General features: G+C 30.8%; 1 protein-coding gene across 12 annotated transcripts in view; it reads right to left on the bottom strand.

Moving 5' to 3' along the window:
- LOC113511544 (cAMP-specific 3',5'-cyclic phosphodiesterase) overlaps positions 1-13,301 on the bottom strand; it is a 547,503-nt gene that overhangs the window by 7,927 nt on the left and 526,275 nt on the right. For all 12 annotated transcript variants that reach the window (XM_052897791.1, XM_052897822.1, XM_052897825.1 and 9 more), the window contains one exon: positions 3,721-3,814. In XM_052897791.1, coding sequence (XP_052753751.1) covers positions 3,721-3,814 — 94 coding nt within the window. The remainder of the gene's footprint in view (positions 1-3,720; positions 3,815-13,301) is intronic.

The raw sequence follows: 13,301 nt of genomic DNA, 5'->3' as shown, positions 1-13,301 counted from the left end.
TGTTTCTTCTTTCGGTTTTTGTTAGTTGGGTGGGGGCATCACACCTTGAAAATATGCCTTTTTTATTAAATTACCTGCATAATAGGGTATCTTTATTATATCTATTTGTATTTTACCAAAAAATTGTGTTTTGGGTTGAAAGGTGAGATATGACCACAAAATACTTCAAAAGCATCTCGTGGACTTCAGTACTAGCAACGTATGTAGGTTACGATGAATGTCAGAATTCAAATTTTCTTGCGTGTGTTGTTCATACTCGTATCTATAGGCGGTAATCTCTACTTTTCATTAGGTGGGCCATCATTTTAATACTAATACAACGTTGAATAAAAAAAAAAATAAAAATAAAATGTAATTAAGGAAAAATTATAATATTATATGTAAAAATTTAAGATTTGGCATTTACTTCATAAAATTTAGTTTAATTACAAAGTGGTGTGCTATGGTTACTCCATTTTTTTTCTATACCTACTGACATGCAAGGACACGTCTCGTATCATGTTATGCAGTGATAACAAAATGGCAGCTGGTATATTAGTAGATTAATGTTGTTGTTGTCAAGTAAATACGCGTGCGCGTAGGGGTCACAACCCGTTTTTATTACCGGCAGATAAAACTATTTCTGTACACTACAATGATAGTAAGATGATACATAACAGATAGATATACTCGCATTATTATATATAGCTAATGGCTATTAACTGACAAACAGAAACTGTTACTTTTCAGAACTTGTTTGCATTTCAAGCTTTTCGAGTTTATGTTTTTTTTTTATAGGTATATATATATGAGTAGTAATTTAATTCAAAATTACTCTTGTTAGCATGGTGAATAGATTTACAATGAGTATTATTCGGGGAGAAAGCGATTGTTAGTAATTAAGCGATTGTTAGGGTTTAACTGACCCATTGCTAACAATATACTATCAGGTCGACCTTCACGCGGTTCTCCCTGGAAACCATCGTGGTAAATTCTAGTGGAATTCGTCACGATGGGCTAACTGACTTACTGTCATCATCTCATCGTCACCTATCATCCCTTACTGGTTCCCTGACAGCGTATACCGATAGCGCAGGCGGGGTTACCATTCCATTATCACCAATTTAAAAAAAGATTATTCATTATTTAATCACTATATATAAATACAACGATCTTTTACTTCATTCTAATTACTCGTGTAAATTTAATAATATTTTTTTTAAGCAACGCTATAGAGGCCAACACAGCTGACAGCCTTTCTTACGGTAAGTGCAATCTTCTGAAGATTAAGGCAATGCTACCCGTGCATGTCAGAGACTATTTTTTTTTTAATTAAAACGTTACGTTTATTATGTTCACCAAAAGCAATAGTTCAGAAATGCCTCTTACTATTCTATTGGCGATTATTTTTATGAGTATATTTACTTATTTACTGATGTTAAATAAAAATGAAAGTTGACAACTATAGTCGCTATTGCTGTTAGAATTATGCGTAGATAGTTCTCTACAGAGGGGAGTCATAAATAAGCTTTGCAATAACAACAACATTCTGTTTGTACGGCTATACGAGTATATCAAAAGTAATTTGATGTTATCAATGATAGTAATATTATATTGATATTATTTAAGTATAATGAAATCAGCACGCAACTCGATAAAGGAGTGTAAGTACTTCAAATAGTATTATGTTATATAATGTATTAATTAAATGACAACAGTCACACAATACCTAATAACCATCGAAGCAATAAGTCAATCTCTCTAATTGATCTAACAACTTCTCTAATTAATACCTGTCTACCATATCTAGTATAATATATACAAGGTATATAGGTATAAATAAACCATAGCAGTTACGGGCAGAATATTCGGGAGTTTGTGAAGATAGTATATATAACTGGTATTATCTAGTATTGATGGGATCATATTGACATATGTAGCTATGGCAATATATGAGGGGTAGGTACATTGGGCGCCATAGTCTATTTTATTGTTTGTGACGTTCATAGTGATGTTCATGTTTACAAGTGACGGTTACCGCTTTCCATTAACTCGATTGCTATTCTAAGTCATATAAAAATATAGTAATTGTCTAATGTCCGAGTTGTTGTAGTCTTGACACGATATTAAGAGAAATTTCTAGAAGGCACCGGTAACATACTTACAGTTTTTATGCAAAATAAAAAAAAAACAATATTTGACCAGAAATCACTACACTATACAGGGGTCTATTTAAGTTTAGATTGTCACAATAAATAAGTTCGCTTTAGTTCAGCACGAAATTGTAACTGTGTAACAGGACAGTAAGTGAAATGACATATAATGCATGTAAAGAGAATAAATGCTTGTGATGGAATGATTACTTTGTAAATACTTAATCGGAACCTACTTAGAGGGCGTTGATAATATTAACATTAGGGCGGGCGGCGGCGACGTAGCGGCGGCGAATTAAGGGCTTTGACGTCATTCGGTCACAGAGAATAAACTTTTGAATTTTTTATATTGTTTGAACCCCTGTGACGCATTGCTGTGTGAGTAAGTAATTAATAGAATGAGGTTCTATTTGTAATTATACCTTTTAGCAAGAACCTATATCAATTATCGTTAGCGTTTGACTAATTTTATTTTAATATTATTACATTTGCCGTAATACATCTATTAAGATATTTGAAATAAACACTCACTCTAATTATATATATTATATAAAATTATTTTTTTACGTTAGTTAAATTGATTTTAAAGGCCAGTTTCAATAATTGATCAATATTTTTTAATAAACTAATTTCCATTATTTTATTTAAAAAAAAAATCTTTACGTTCACGTTTTACTAATAATTAATTCATGTTGGTTTTTGTCGTTAAAAATATTACAATCGTACATCTCTTTATAAAGACTTTATTTATATTTGCATTTTATTTAATATGAACGTATATTCGATACATTTGATATCTTCGATTTATTATTTAGATACTATACTTAAGAATTTATTATTATTAAGAAAAATATTTACTAAAATATCTAGTTACTAAAATACTACTATTATACCTGAAATGTTCATTTGTTTTCAGTGTTTATAATAAAAACGATATCTTTAATATCGCATTGCAGTAATAATATAAATATATTTTTCTTCTGAGAGTGTTTTGGCCTAGTTGTTTACTACCTTGATTTAAAAACATCTTTGTGGTAGTGGATCTATTTGGACTGACTCCAATATTTTGTGTCAATTAAATATCCGACCAAGTTTCCTGTGATAATGCTCTTAGTTACAGATATGCTTGTATTATAGTATTGAATTATATTAGTATTAAATTATGGATAAGTCGAATTTTATGTTCATTAGAGCAGAGATCATTAAATAAATATCCCTGACTATCCATTAAACTTAAGATTAAAACATATTTTTTTGTTATATTTCTTGTGATAACAGAGATATGGTAAAACTGTTCAATAAATACAACCTATATGCCAATATTTGCTTCGATATTGATAAGAAGATATATTTGATTATATTTCGTTTGAAAATATCCGACTCGATCCTGTTTAATACTCTCGTGTAGTATATACTATTTGAGTTTCAATACTTATAACAGTGTCCATATGTCAAACTAATACATTTTATTTGATTATATTATCTTCAAATAATGTTAGATGTAATATGATTAGTAACAATTAGAATCTCAAATCTTAAAGTTGCCGAATCTAAAGTAAAAAGAAAAAATCCAAATAAAGTAACTTACCCAAGAAAGTGGAGCAAATATACTCCGAGATTTGGTTTCCGGACTTGCTCGACTCGGAGAAATGGCTCAGCTCCTTGTTCAACATCCGTTTGAACTGCAAATGCAACATTTCAATTGAATTTGCCATCTTTCCAGCACGGCGTCGCAACCAACGGGCCGACGCGAAACGAACGCTTTGTCTCTCGGCGCACACGCGCATTTCCCAAAACAGTTCACAAAATAACAACAGTAAAAAAGAAAATAAATTGCAAACGAAAATTTATTCAAACACAGGTCCCAGTTACGAATATAATTTTACAAGTTACAATAATGATAGAGGCGTCTATTAGCCGCGAGCGCTATCGTTGAACTGAAGCTTCGCGGCAAATACTTCGCTGACTTGTACTATGCTATGTTCGTTATCGTCATCAGTGGCTCAGTGCTATATACGAAAATATCGTATTCCAAGTATTGTGAACGCCGGTAGGTAAAGTGGATCCATTCAGATGTTCTAATTTCCTCTTACGAGGGGAAAGAGTTGCTGAAACAATTATATGCGTGACGTAGCGGGTTAGCGAAGTAGAACGTCACACGCTCTTTCCTGATTGGATTTAGTAGGCTATAACGGAACGAAGGGGTTCTATTCTAAAAGGATCTCTTGACATGACAGCTTCTGTCTAGATGTAATTAAAAGCAGAACAGAGAACCTTGCATCAATTTGTACGATAAATCTTTATTACAACAGTATAATGTTGTTTATGAATTATCTATACATAAAATGTATAGATAATTTATTAATTAATTGTTAAATCTAGTATATAAAATAACCGGTTAGCAACACACCATGTATTTGACGATAAAATTATAAAAATGAAAATGTGACGCAGGCTGTCGGTGAGCGGTGAGACTTTGCTGATCCTTATGGAATGTTTATGGGGACAGTATGTATATGAGGGGACTATATGTTTAGTAGTGGATAGTAAATAATTAAAAAGGTGATAATGCTGATGACGAAACATACTGATGCGCAGTTATACCATCAACTACACTAAGTCCCTGGTCACCTATGGTAGTCAGTAACAGTAACCGATAGTTCTTGAGTTTTAATTTTTTTGATGCGTTCTTGACACAGTTTGTTATCGCTTCGGTTTGTTAGAGCGATTATCCACTTGTTTTGGATAGGAAGTAAATAGATTAGATGCTTCTTTAGTTTATCATGATTACTATATAATCTTGTCTTAGTTATTAGTGTATAAAAAATTGACCTTAAAATTATTAATCACTTGATTATATTTATACTATATAAAACCTACTACTACCGACCATTATACGCACTATGTCAAAAATATTATCACGATAGTAATGATAAAGTCGTTCTTAGTGACTGATACAATCTTGCTATCGACAATATCTAGATTGAATACAATATTTTGCTATATTTACACTTGATCTGTTTTTGTGAAAGTAATATTCTATTTCTGTCGGGCAATTGACGTGAGATAACAGTTTTTTTCCACTTCAGTTTTTGTTACGTTGTTCTATTCACTAGACCAATAAATTGCTTATAAGAATATTAAGGTATAAGGTACTTTTTCGTGATAAAAATGTCAGTAAGGTAAAAGTAACATAATGTACCTAATGTATAGGAAATGCTTATTTCTGGGAACTTTATATGATGTTGTTATCATTCTTTATTGGATTTGCTGTTACAATCTAGTAATAATCCTGATTATCTTTACACCAAGCTAATTAATATTTTATCCGGAGAATATGAACAATTTTTCAAGAAAAAAGAAGTTCATGTTAAATCTAAATTCACGGAATGGGCAACAGTAGGAATACTTAAAAGTAGAAATATTTTGTTTGATTTATACGATCAAAAAAAATATCGATTTGATGACAAATTCACCACTTATGTAAAAAATTATTCTAAAATTTTTAAAAAAGTTTGTATTATGGCTAAGTCTAATTATTTTAATAAACAAATTAAGCAGTCTTCTGACAAAATTAAAACCATCTGGAGCATTATAAATAAAGAAACTGGAAGATCTAAAATAGCCTGTAATCAATTTACATTAAATTATGATAATAAATTAATAACAACAACAAAAGATGTAGTTAATATTTTTGAAGATTTTTTTGCTAATATTCCGATTGATATTACATCTTCTCTGGACTCATCTCAATCTCGAGCAAAAAAATTACTAGAGACTAATATCGGTTGTTGTTCTTTAAGATTTAAATTTTCACATGTTAGCCCCTTTCATATCATAAAAATATTCAAACAGCTAAATTTAAAAAATACGGAAGACCTTTGGGGCATGTCTGTAAAAGTAGTTAGTTCTTTCATAGATATTGTTGCTCCATATCTAGCCACTATTTTTAATAAATGTATTGATAATGGCGTTTTTCCACATTTAATGAAATTTAGCAAATTAATCCCACTATTTAAATCAGGAGATAAATTTGAGCCAGGGAACTATAGACCTATATCTATTTTGCCAGTTCTAAGTAAGGTGTTTGAAAAGATAATGTTAAATCAAATGTTACATCACTTCAGGGTTAACGGACTGCTTCACAGTCAGCAATATGGTTTCACCGCCGGCAAGTCTACCACTGACGCAGGTGTTGCGCTAATGACACATATTTTCGAATCTTGGGAGAGGTCACAGGATGCACTCGGAGTTTTTTGTGACCTATCAAAGGCATTTGATTGTGTGGATCATAAAACGCTTTTGTACAAGCTCGAACATTATGGTATAAGAGATAATGATCTAAAATTAATGAGAACTTATTTAGAGGATAGGGTTCAAACTGTAGATATTGACGGTGTAAAATCTAAGGGAGCTAATATTAAGATGGGCGTTCCACAAGGGTCAATCTTAGGCCCCTTTCTCTTTTTAATCTACATAAATGACCTTCCCTTTATGGTAGAGAAAATTGCAGATATAGTGCTGTTTGCGGATGATACTTCGTTAGTGTTTAAAATTGGACGTCAAAGTAATCAATTAGACGATGTAAATTGTGCTATGTCTGCAATATTAAATTGGTTTACATGTAATAACCTATTATTAAATTCCAGCAAAACAAAGTGTATAAAATTTACACTTCCTAATGTAAGACTAATAAATACACAGTTATTGCTTAATGACGAAATAGTAAATTTTGTTAATGATACAGTTTTTTTAGGTATAACAGTGGACTCGAAATTACAATGGGGGCCCCATATTTCAAAATTGGCCAGTAGACTCAGTTCTGCTGCATATGCAATTAGAAGAATTAGGCAATTAACAGACGTGGCGACGGCTAAACTTGTATATTTTAGTTATTTCCATAGCATAATGTCTTATGGCATACTGCTGTGGGGTAAAGCAGCCGATATAAATACTATATTTGTTTTACAAAAGAGAGCCATACGTTCTATTTATGGTATGGGTTCAAGAGAGTCATTACGTCAGTGCTTTAAAGACTCAAATATCCTCACAGTTACTTCACAATACATTTATGAAAATATTATGTATACACGGAAGAACTTAGCGAGTTTTAAAAAACTCAAAGACTGTACAAGTAGAAACTTACGCAATATAAATAAGCTTATTTTACCTAAATGCCGTCTGCACAAAATCAGTAATTCATTCTATGGTAATTGCATAAGATTTTATAATAAACTGCCGGAATCTGCATTAAATCTGACAGAGAGGCAATTCAAATCTTATATTAAACAATTTTTATGTAAGAAAGCCTATTACAGGATAGACGAATTCATAGATGACAACATATCAAGTAAATAATTAGTTTATTAGCATACAACGTTATAATTTTATTTTCTCATTGCTTTCTTGATTTAATTGATTAATTTTAGAAATATGAAAGCGTAGCGGTTTTTTGTATTAATTGCCGCATGCATTCTTATGTAAAATGTGAATACTATAACTATCAGATGGCAATTGTGAGTAGCTTTGACGTGGTCTAGTGTTTTGAGTAGTCATGCTCACTAAAATGTCCAGACTTGTGGCGGCGTGGTGGGCCGGGTCATTGGGCTCCCTAAAATATGGTCGAGCGCAGTGATGGCTGGCTCATCCGTCATACTCGTGAACGGGTGCTGCTTGTAGGGACTGGTCTGCTCTAATCACTATGACTGATTTCCTCTTATTAATTGTTTAACCAGTTGGTTATGTATTCAATTTTTTTTTTCTTTTTGAGTATTTAATTGAATTAGTGCTAATTGGTGGTTTGTATTCACACAATTAAACTTAAAAATGTAAAATAATAATAAAATTATTTAAAAGAGCATCACGCAAGTTTCTTGCTCGTTCTTCTTGTGATGAGACAGCTTTCCGAACGAGCGGTAAATTAAAAAAAATGTAATGACTTTTCAAAAGTGCTTCAATGTAAGTTTATTTGAATAAATGATTTCTATTCTATTCTATTCTATTCTATTCTATTTTACTTAATAAAGAATGATATAGTCGTCAAAGTTTCGTTGAAAAAGTTCGAACCAAAAGTAATTAAAACGATTATATTTTTTTGATCTAAGAAATAAATGATTTTTAAAGCTATATGCCATTATTATAATAAAATACTTATATGCATATAATAAAAGATATTGTTTTACAAAAAAAGCTAATACAGATAGAAAGATGAACACAGGAGTACACCCTATCGATTAAAAAAAAGATGATCAAAAAAGGTTTAAAACTGATAGTGCAGCTTAATAAAACAAAAATGCCAGTTAATTGGGAAATGCCTTTTTTTCTGAATTATTTTAAAATGTTGATATGTCAGGATTGTTTGTATACAATTCCGTCGAAGGTACTATTTTAAATTCATTTACATTTCAATTAAATATTCAAATTCATCAATATATCAAAAATAAGGAGAGTCAGATTTCTTATGCAAGTTATAGAGAAATCAATGAAGAAAATTATTTTTATAAATTTTTACACGTCACAATTAAAGGGACTTGCATAATTGTGCACAAGTTCTATAGGACATTAAAAATGAAGGTAAACTTTTTAAATTCAATATAGTTAAAACATTGTAACCTATACATTTACATGGTCTTACTCGACGCACATTTGTAAAATCAGAATCTACGTAAGTAAGTGCCTTGACCAATTTTTACAGTTTGTACTTGTTTGGTCTAGTGTAGTGTTGCTGAAATAATATATTTTTTTTATTTTATTATCTGTTCTAATTTCATCACTATCAAGAGCGACAGGGTATATTGCTAGCAATGGGACTGGTAGTCCCCCATTACAAAGAATCCCTTGCTCCCCGATCAAGAGTGATTATGATATCTCTGATTTATTCATGTTTATATGAATATCATATTTGTGGATAGTGTTCCGCGGTTTTTTTCACATAAATCAGGTCAAAAGTATCCTATGTACCTAAATAGATAAGCTATGATCTATCTGTGTACCAAATTTCATTAAAATTTGTTTAGCCATTGGAATGTCAATAACAAATATCGAAATATTACAATATTTTTACAAACTTTTCGATTTATAAATTAGTAGTAATGAATGGCAATTTATGAGGGGTAACGTAGGTATCAGTATAGTGTAATGCCTATGGTACTATTCATATCTTTATTAATGTTTCCTATCAGGCCAGTTACCTTTATTACTATTCCAAAACTTCGACTTCAAGAAACAGGAAAATCCCAAGTCGACTGAACTTATTGTTTGTACGAGTACATTACGCGATATCTTCGATTATTCTGCACTGATTTTATTTTTTTTACAATCGATATGATTTATTCTCGTATTAGTCTGATATTAATTTTATTTAGACTGAAATCACTATTTTATGGATACCTTATTATCAAGAATACTACGTTGTTTTTTAAACATTTTTAAATGATAAACTATTATCTAGATACATATCATATTTGTCGCTAAGAATTGTTCAGAAAACAAAAAAAAAACAACTTAATAATTTATAGGGAAATTTCGACCATTGTTGTGTCATGTCTTGGATCGTTTCCAAATTCGGGGAAAGTAGAATCACACCAACACACCGCATAATTCGTAAGATATAGTTATACTACTTCGTACAAAATGAATTATAAATAAGTGTGTAATTTTATTAAGAGAATTGGGCACTGTCATTTCATTTGATGCAATACAGTAATAGAAAATTTTATTTATTTCATTAAAAAATATGAATATAATGAATAAATAACACTTACTACAAGTTTGTTTATTGTCTTTTAGAGCCTATACGAATCAATCAATCGTCACGAAATTTAGTAGGTACACGTGTGTACTTGGGATAGAGAAGGATATATGATGCGTCTATCTCGGCCAATCAATATATATGCTCGGTTACGCGAAGTCGGACAAAACTTGTAATACATAAATAAGCAAATAATTGATTTACTTTTAATATTTTCTCAGTAATAATTACATATTATACGTTATGTAGGTATGTACGTATCTGACATGTCACGATCCAGCAAATTTTGACTGATAAAACAAACATTCGATAAGTGAGTAAGTAGTAAGTAAAAACCCTCTTTATTCAAAAGTATGAGTAATACTGTATGCATTACTAATTAGGTGACTGTTCTATAACAAAAACGAAATACAAAATGTAAAGAACGCAAAGACCCAGTTAAAAATTGTGCAACCTACTTTTCGATGTTGACGATTATTTGTAGCAACAGCGTCACAATTTAATTAAATTAAACAATGATTATTACTAGAAAGGTAAACTAAACTAGATAAATAAACGAAAAAGCAAAAGTGAAATTTGAAATTACAGATCTTATTGTTTAGATATCTAATACGCAAAAAGTTTTATTCAATGTTTCCTTGTCTACGTACCTTACCTACGTACTTGGGGGGAAAGGGATTGTTAATAAGGGGATCTAATGAATCTATTGCTAGCAATACACCTTATCAGGTCGACCTCCACGTGGTTCCCTCTGGAAACCATCGTGATTAATCCTTGTTGAATGCGTCACGATGGACTAACTGACTTGCTTCATCCTCACCTATCATCTCTCACTGGTGCCCCGCACGTGTATACCAATAGCGCGGGCGGGGTTACCATTCCATTATCAACCATTAAAAAATACCTACGTACCTACCTACATACTTAAGTACTTACGATCAGCATCGAAAGATTTTTTTGATATAAGCTAGCATTTTATAGGTACTAGGACTTTGATTCATTATTATTCTTTGAAATTTCATCAGTAGTTGAATAAAACTACGGACTAGGTGTCTAGCTTAATTTCTAATAATAATAAAGATTATGTCGATCTAAAGGTCCCTACGTTCAGAGAATTAAATGTTCAGAGATTATCAAGTTCATAGCCGTAAGTGATATGTACTTTGTATGTAAATATTTAACTAATAATACACTTTGTACTATTATTAGTTTTATATCATACATTTTGTATAATATTGTTGACAGTATTATTATAATATCAATACCTAGATGTTGTACACTGGTACACAATAATTTTACACAGGTACAGTTGACAGTGTTGGGCTTTAGTTGAGTATGGTACGTATGGTTAGTGATTTGTCCGTTATCATATTAACCCTGACTGGTTTACTGATCTAGTTACAGGAATATGACTCAACAGTCACAGTCAGTAAGTCAACAAGTAAATCACCAGGACACGTATCAATAACAGCATCCGATTTGTCTCCAGTCGTCAGAGACGCATTCAATGCCAATATATTTTGGAATCTATCATAATGTGCAGGGTATGTTGACTGTGAAATATGTAAGTCATGTTAGGCTTATGTAGGTTGCGAGGGCGGTACAATATTGATATTGTATGGGGCACAAAATAGCTGCGACACACTTCCCTTTGTCTATTCTGTTTTGAAAACATCCGGCAGGTACTACGCTTATTCTACCCCAAAGTAATGTCACAAATTTTCGTTTAATTACAGTGAATTAAGCTTAACTATTTTGAAGTCATTTTGTACATTATTGTGTTAGAAAACTTTTACACTTGAAACAAACAAGGAAATAATGTCAGTATTTAGATTTTATTTTGCTGAAGAGCCTTTACTATTAGATATTAATTTAAATAAAACTTATAGGTAGCTCATGTAGATATATGATACCAGGACATTGAACATAAAATGTAATATTGTAATATTTCATTATGGCAATGTAAATATGAGATACCCTAAGGGATATGAAGATATAATGAAATTTTAGAAGTCATGTAAGTAACCCTAATTTATTTGTTAAATAACTGTGGATAACAGCAATTTAACAAAAAAAAAAACTCATACACATATACATAATAAAGTTTTATATGACTTGAAAGAACCATGACCTACATATAATTAGTATATACAGTAGGTAAGCACTTTGTCTTTTATGAATAGAACATGTGTTCTGTGCCTTTATCTGTAAATGTTACTGGTTACACAAGTAGGTACAATAAAATTGAAAACGTTTATAATGAGTTTATTTTTAAATACATACATTTAAACATATAATGTACAATTAAGTTTAATTAAATTTCATTTTCATGTGCAACCGACATAAAATGCACGTATTATAAATACAAACATTAATTTTAGATTTTGTAATGTAAATTAATCGCGTTAAATCTCAACCAAATTCTTTTAAGTCACACGAGAGATAATATTATAATGGAAATCGTTTCACAATTGACAAACACATCACATTAATCCAGTTAGTTCAAATTAACAAATGATCTATATATGAATGAACTATGCACAGCTGAATATAGAATATTAAAATTTTGTAGATAGATATAATCTTATAGTGTAGGTGAATAATAATAAATTCAACCCCTAAGGCAGTAAAACGATAGTGGAAAATTTGTACGGAATTTCGTCAATTTAGAAGTGAGACAAATGAAACTTTATAGATTAAGAAATCGAATATTATACGTCAGCGAAGCAGCGGAAAAAGCTAGTATAATTATAAAGAAACATATCAAATTATATGTTTGAACTATTTTGATACTATGTACCGGTTTTTGACCTTACGGACGTGTCGACGTGACAGTGGACATGCGCGAGCCGTCAGATATTAACGGCATTATCCAATCTCGTTATCTGTCTATTGTAGATGTAAACAAATGCGTCAGATGATGAAAACTATTTTAATCGCACATAACATTTAATGACATAAATTGTACAAGTGTCATATAATTATCTACCTAAGTTATTCAGTTGTAAGAGGTAGGCTTTATTATTATTAGAATGTATATATCAAATCTATTTTGCATCAAGAATATATTTAAAAATCGACATATCGTATATAAATATATGTTATTATTTTAATTGATTCATGCATATCGCTTTTTTTTTTAGAGTAACTAAAAATAAAAAAAAAAAATGGAGAGAAAAACTTGGATAGAGAATAAAAGACAGAAGACGGATGAAAGTGAAAAACCAATAGGATGTAGTAGCTATTAAACTAGTTAGATCTTATATAACTCAATAATAACACTAACGTTACAATTATTACAAGGGACATTTGTAATTCAAATCTTTCCATTATAGTTTATGGATCTCATAAGATGTTTACTGTCATGAACACATTTACACAATTAGGTAATTTACTGTTTAAAAACAAAACAATCAAGT

Source organism: Galleria mellonella, unplaced genomic scaffold, assembly GCF_026898425.1.
Source record: "Galleria mellonella isolate WM207_F2 unplaced genomic scaffold, CSIRO_AGI_GalMel_v1 utg117, whole genome shotgun sequence".
Taxonomy (NCBI): domain Eukaryota; kingdom Metazoa; phylum Arthropoda; class Insecta; order Lepidoptera; family Pyralidae; genus Galleria; species Galleria mellonella.
Note: the sequence above shows the minus strand (reverse complement) of the source record. Positions and strands in the feature narration are given on the sequence as shown.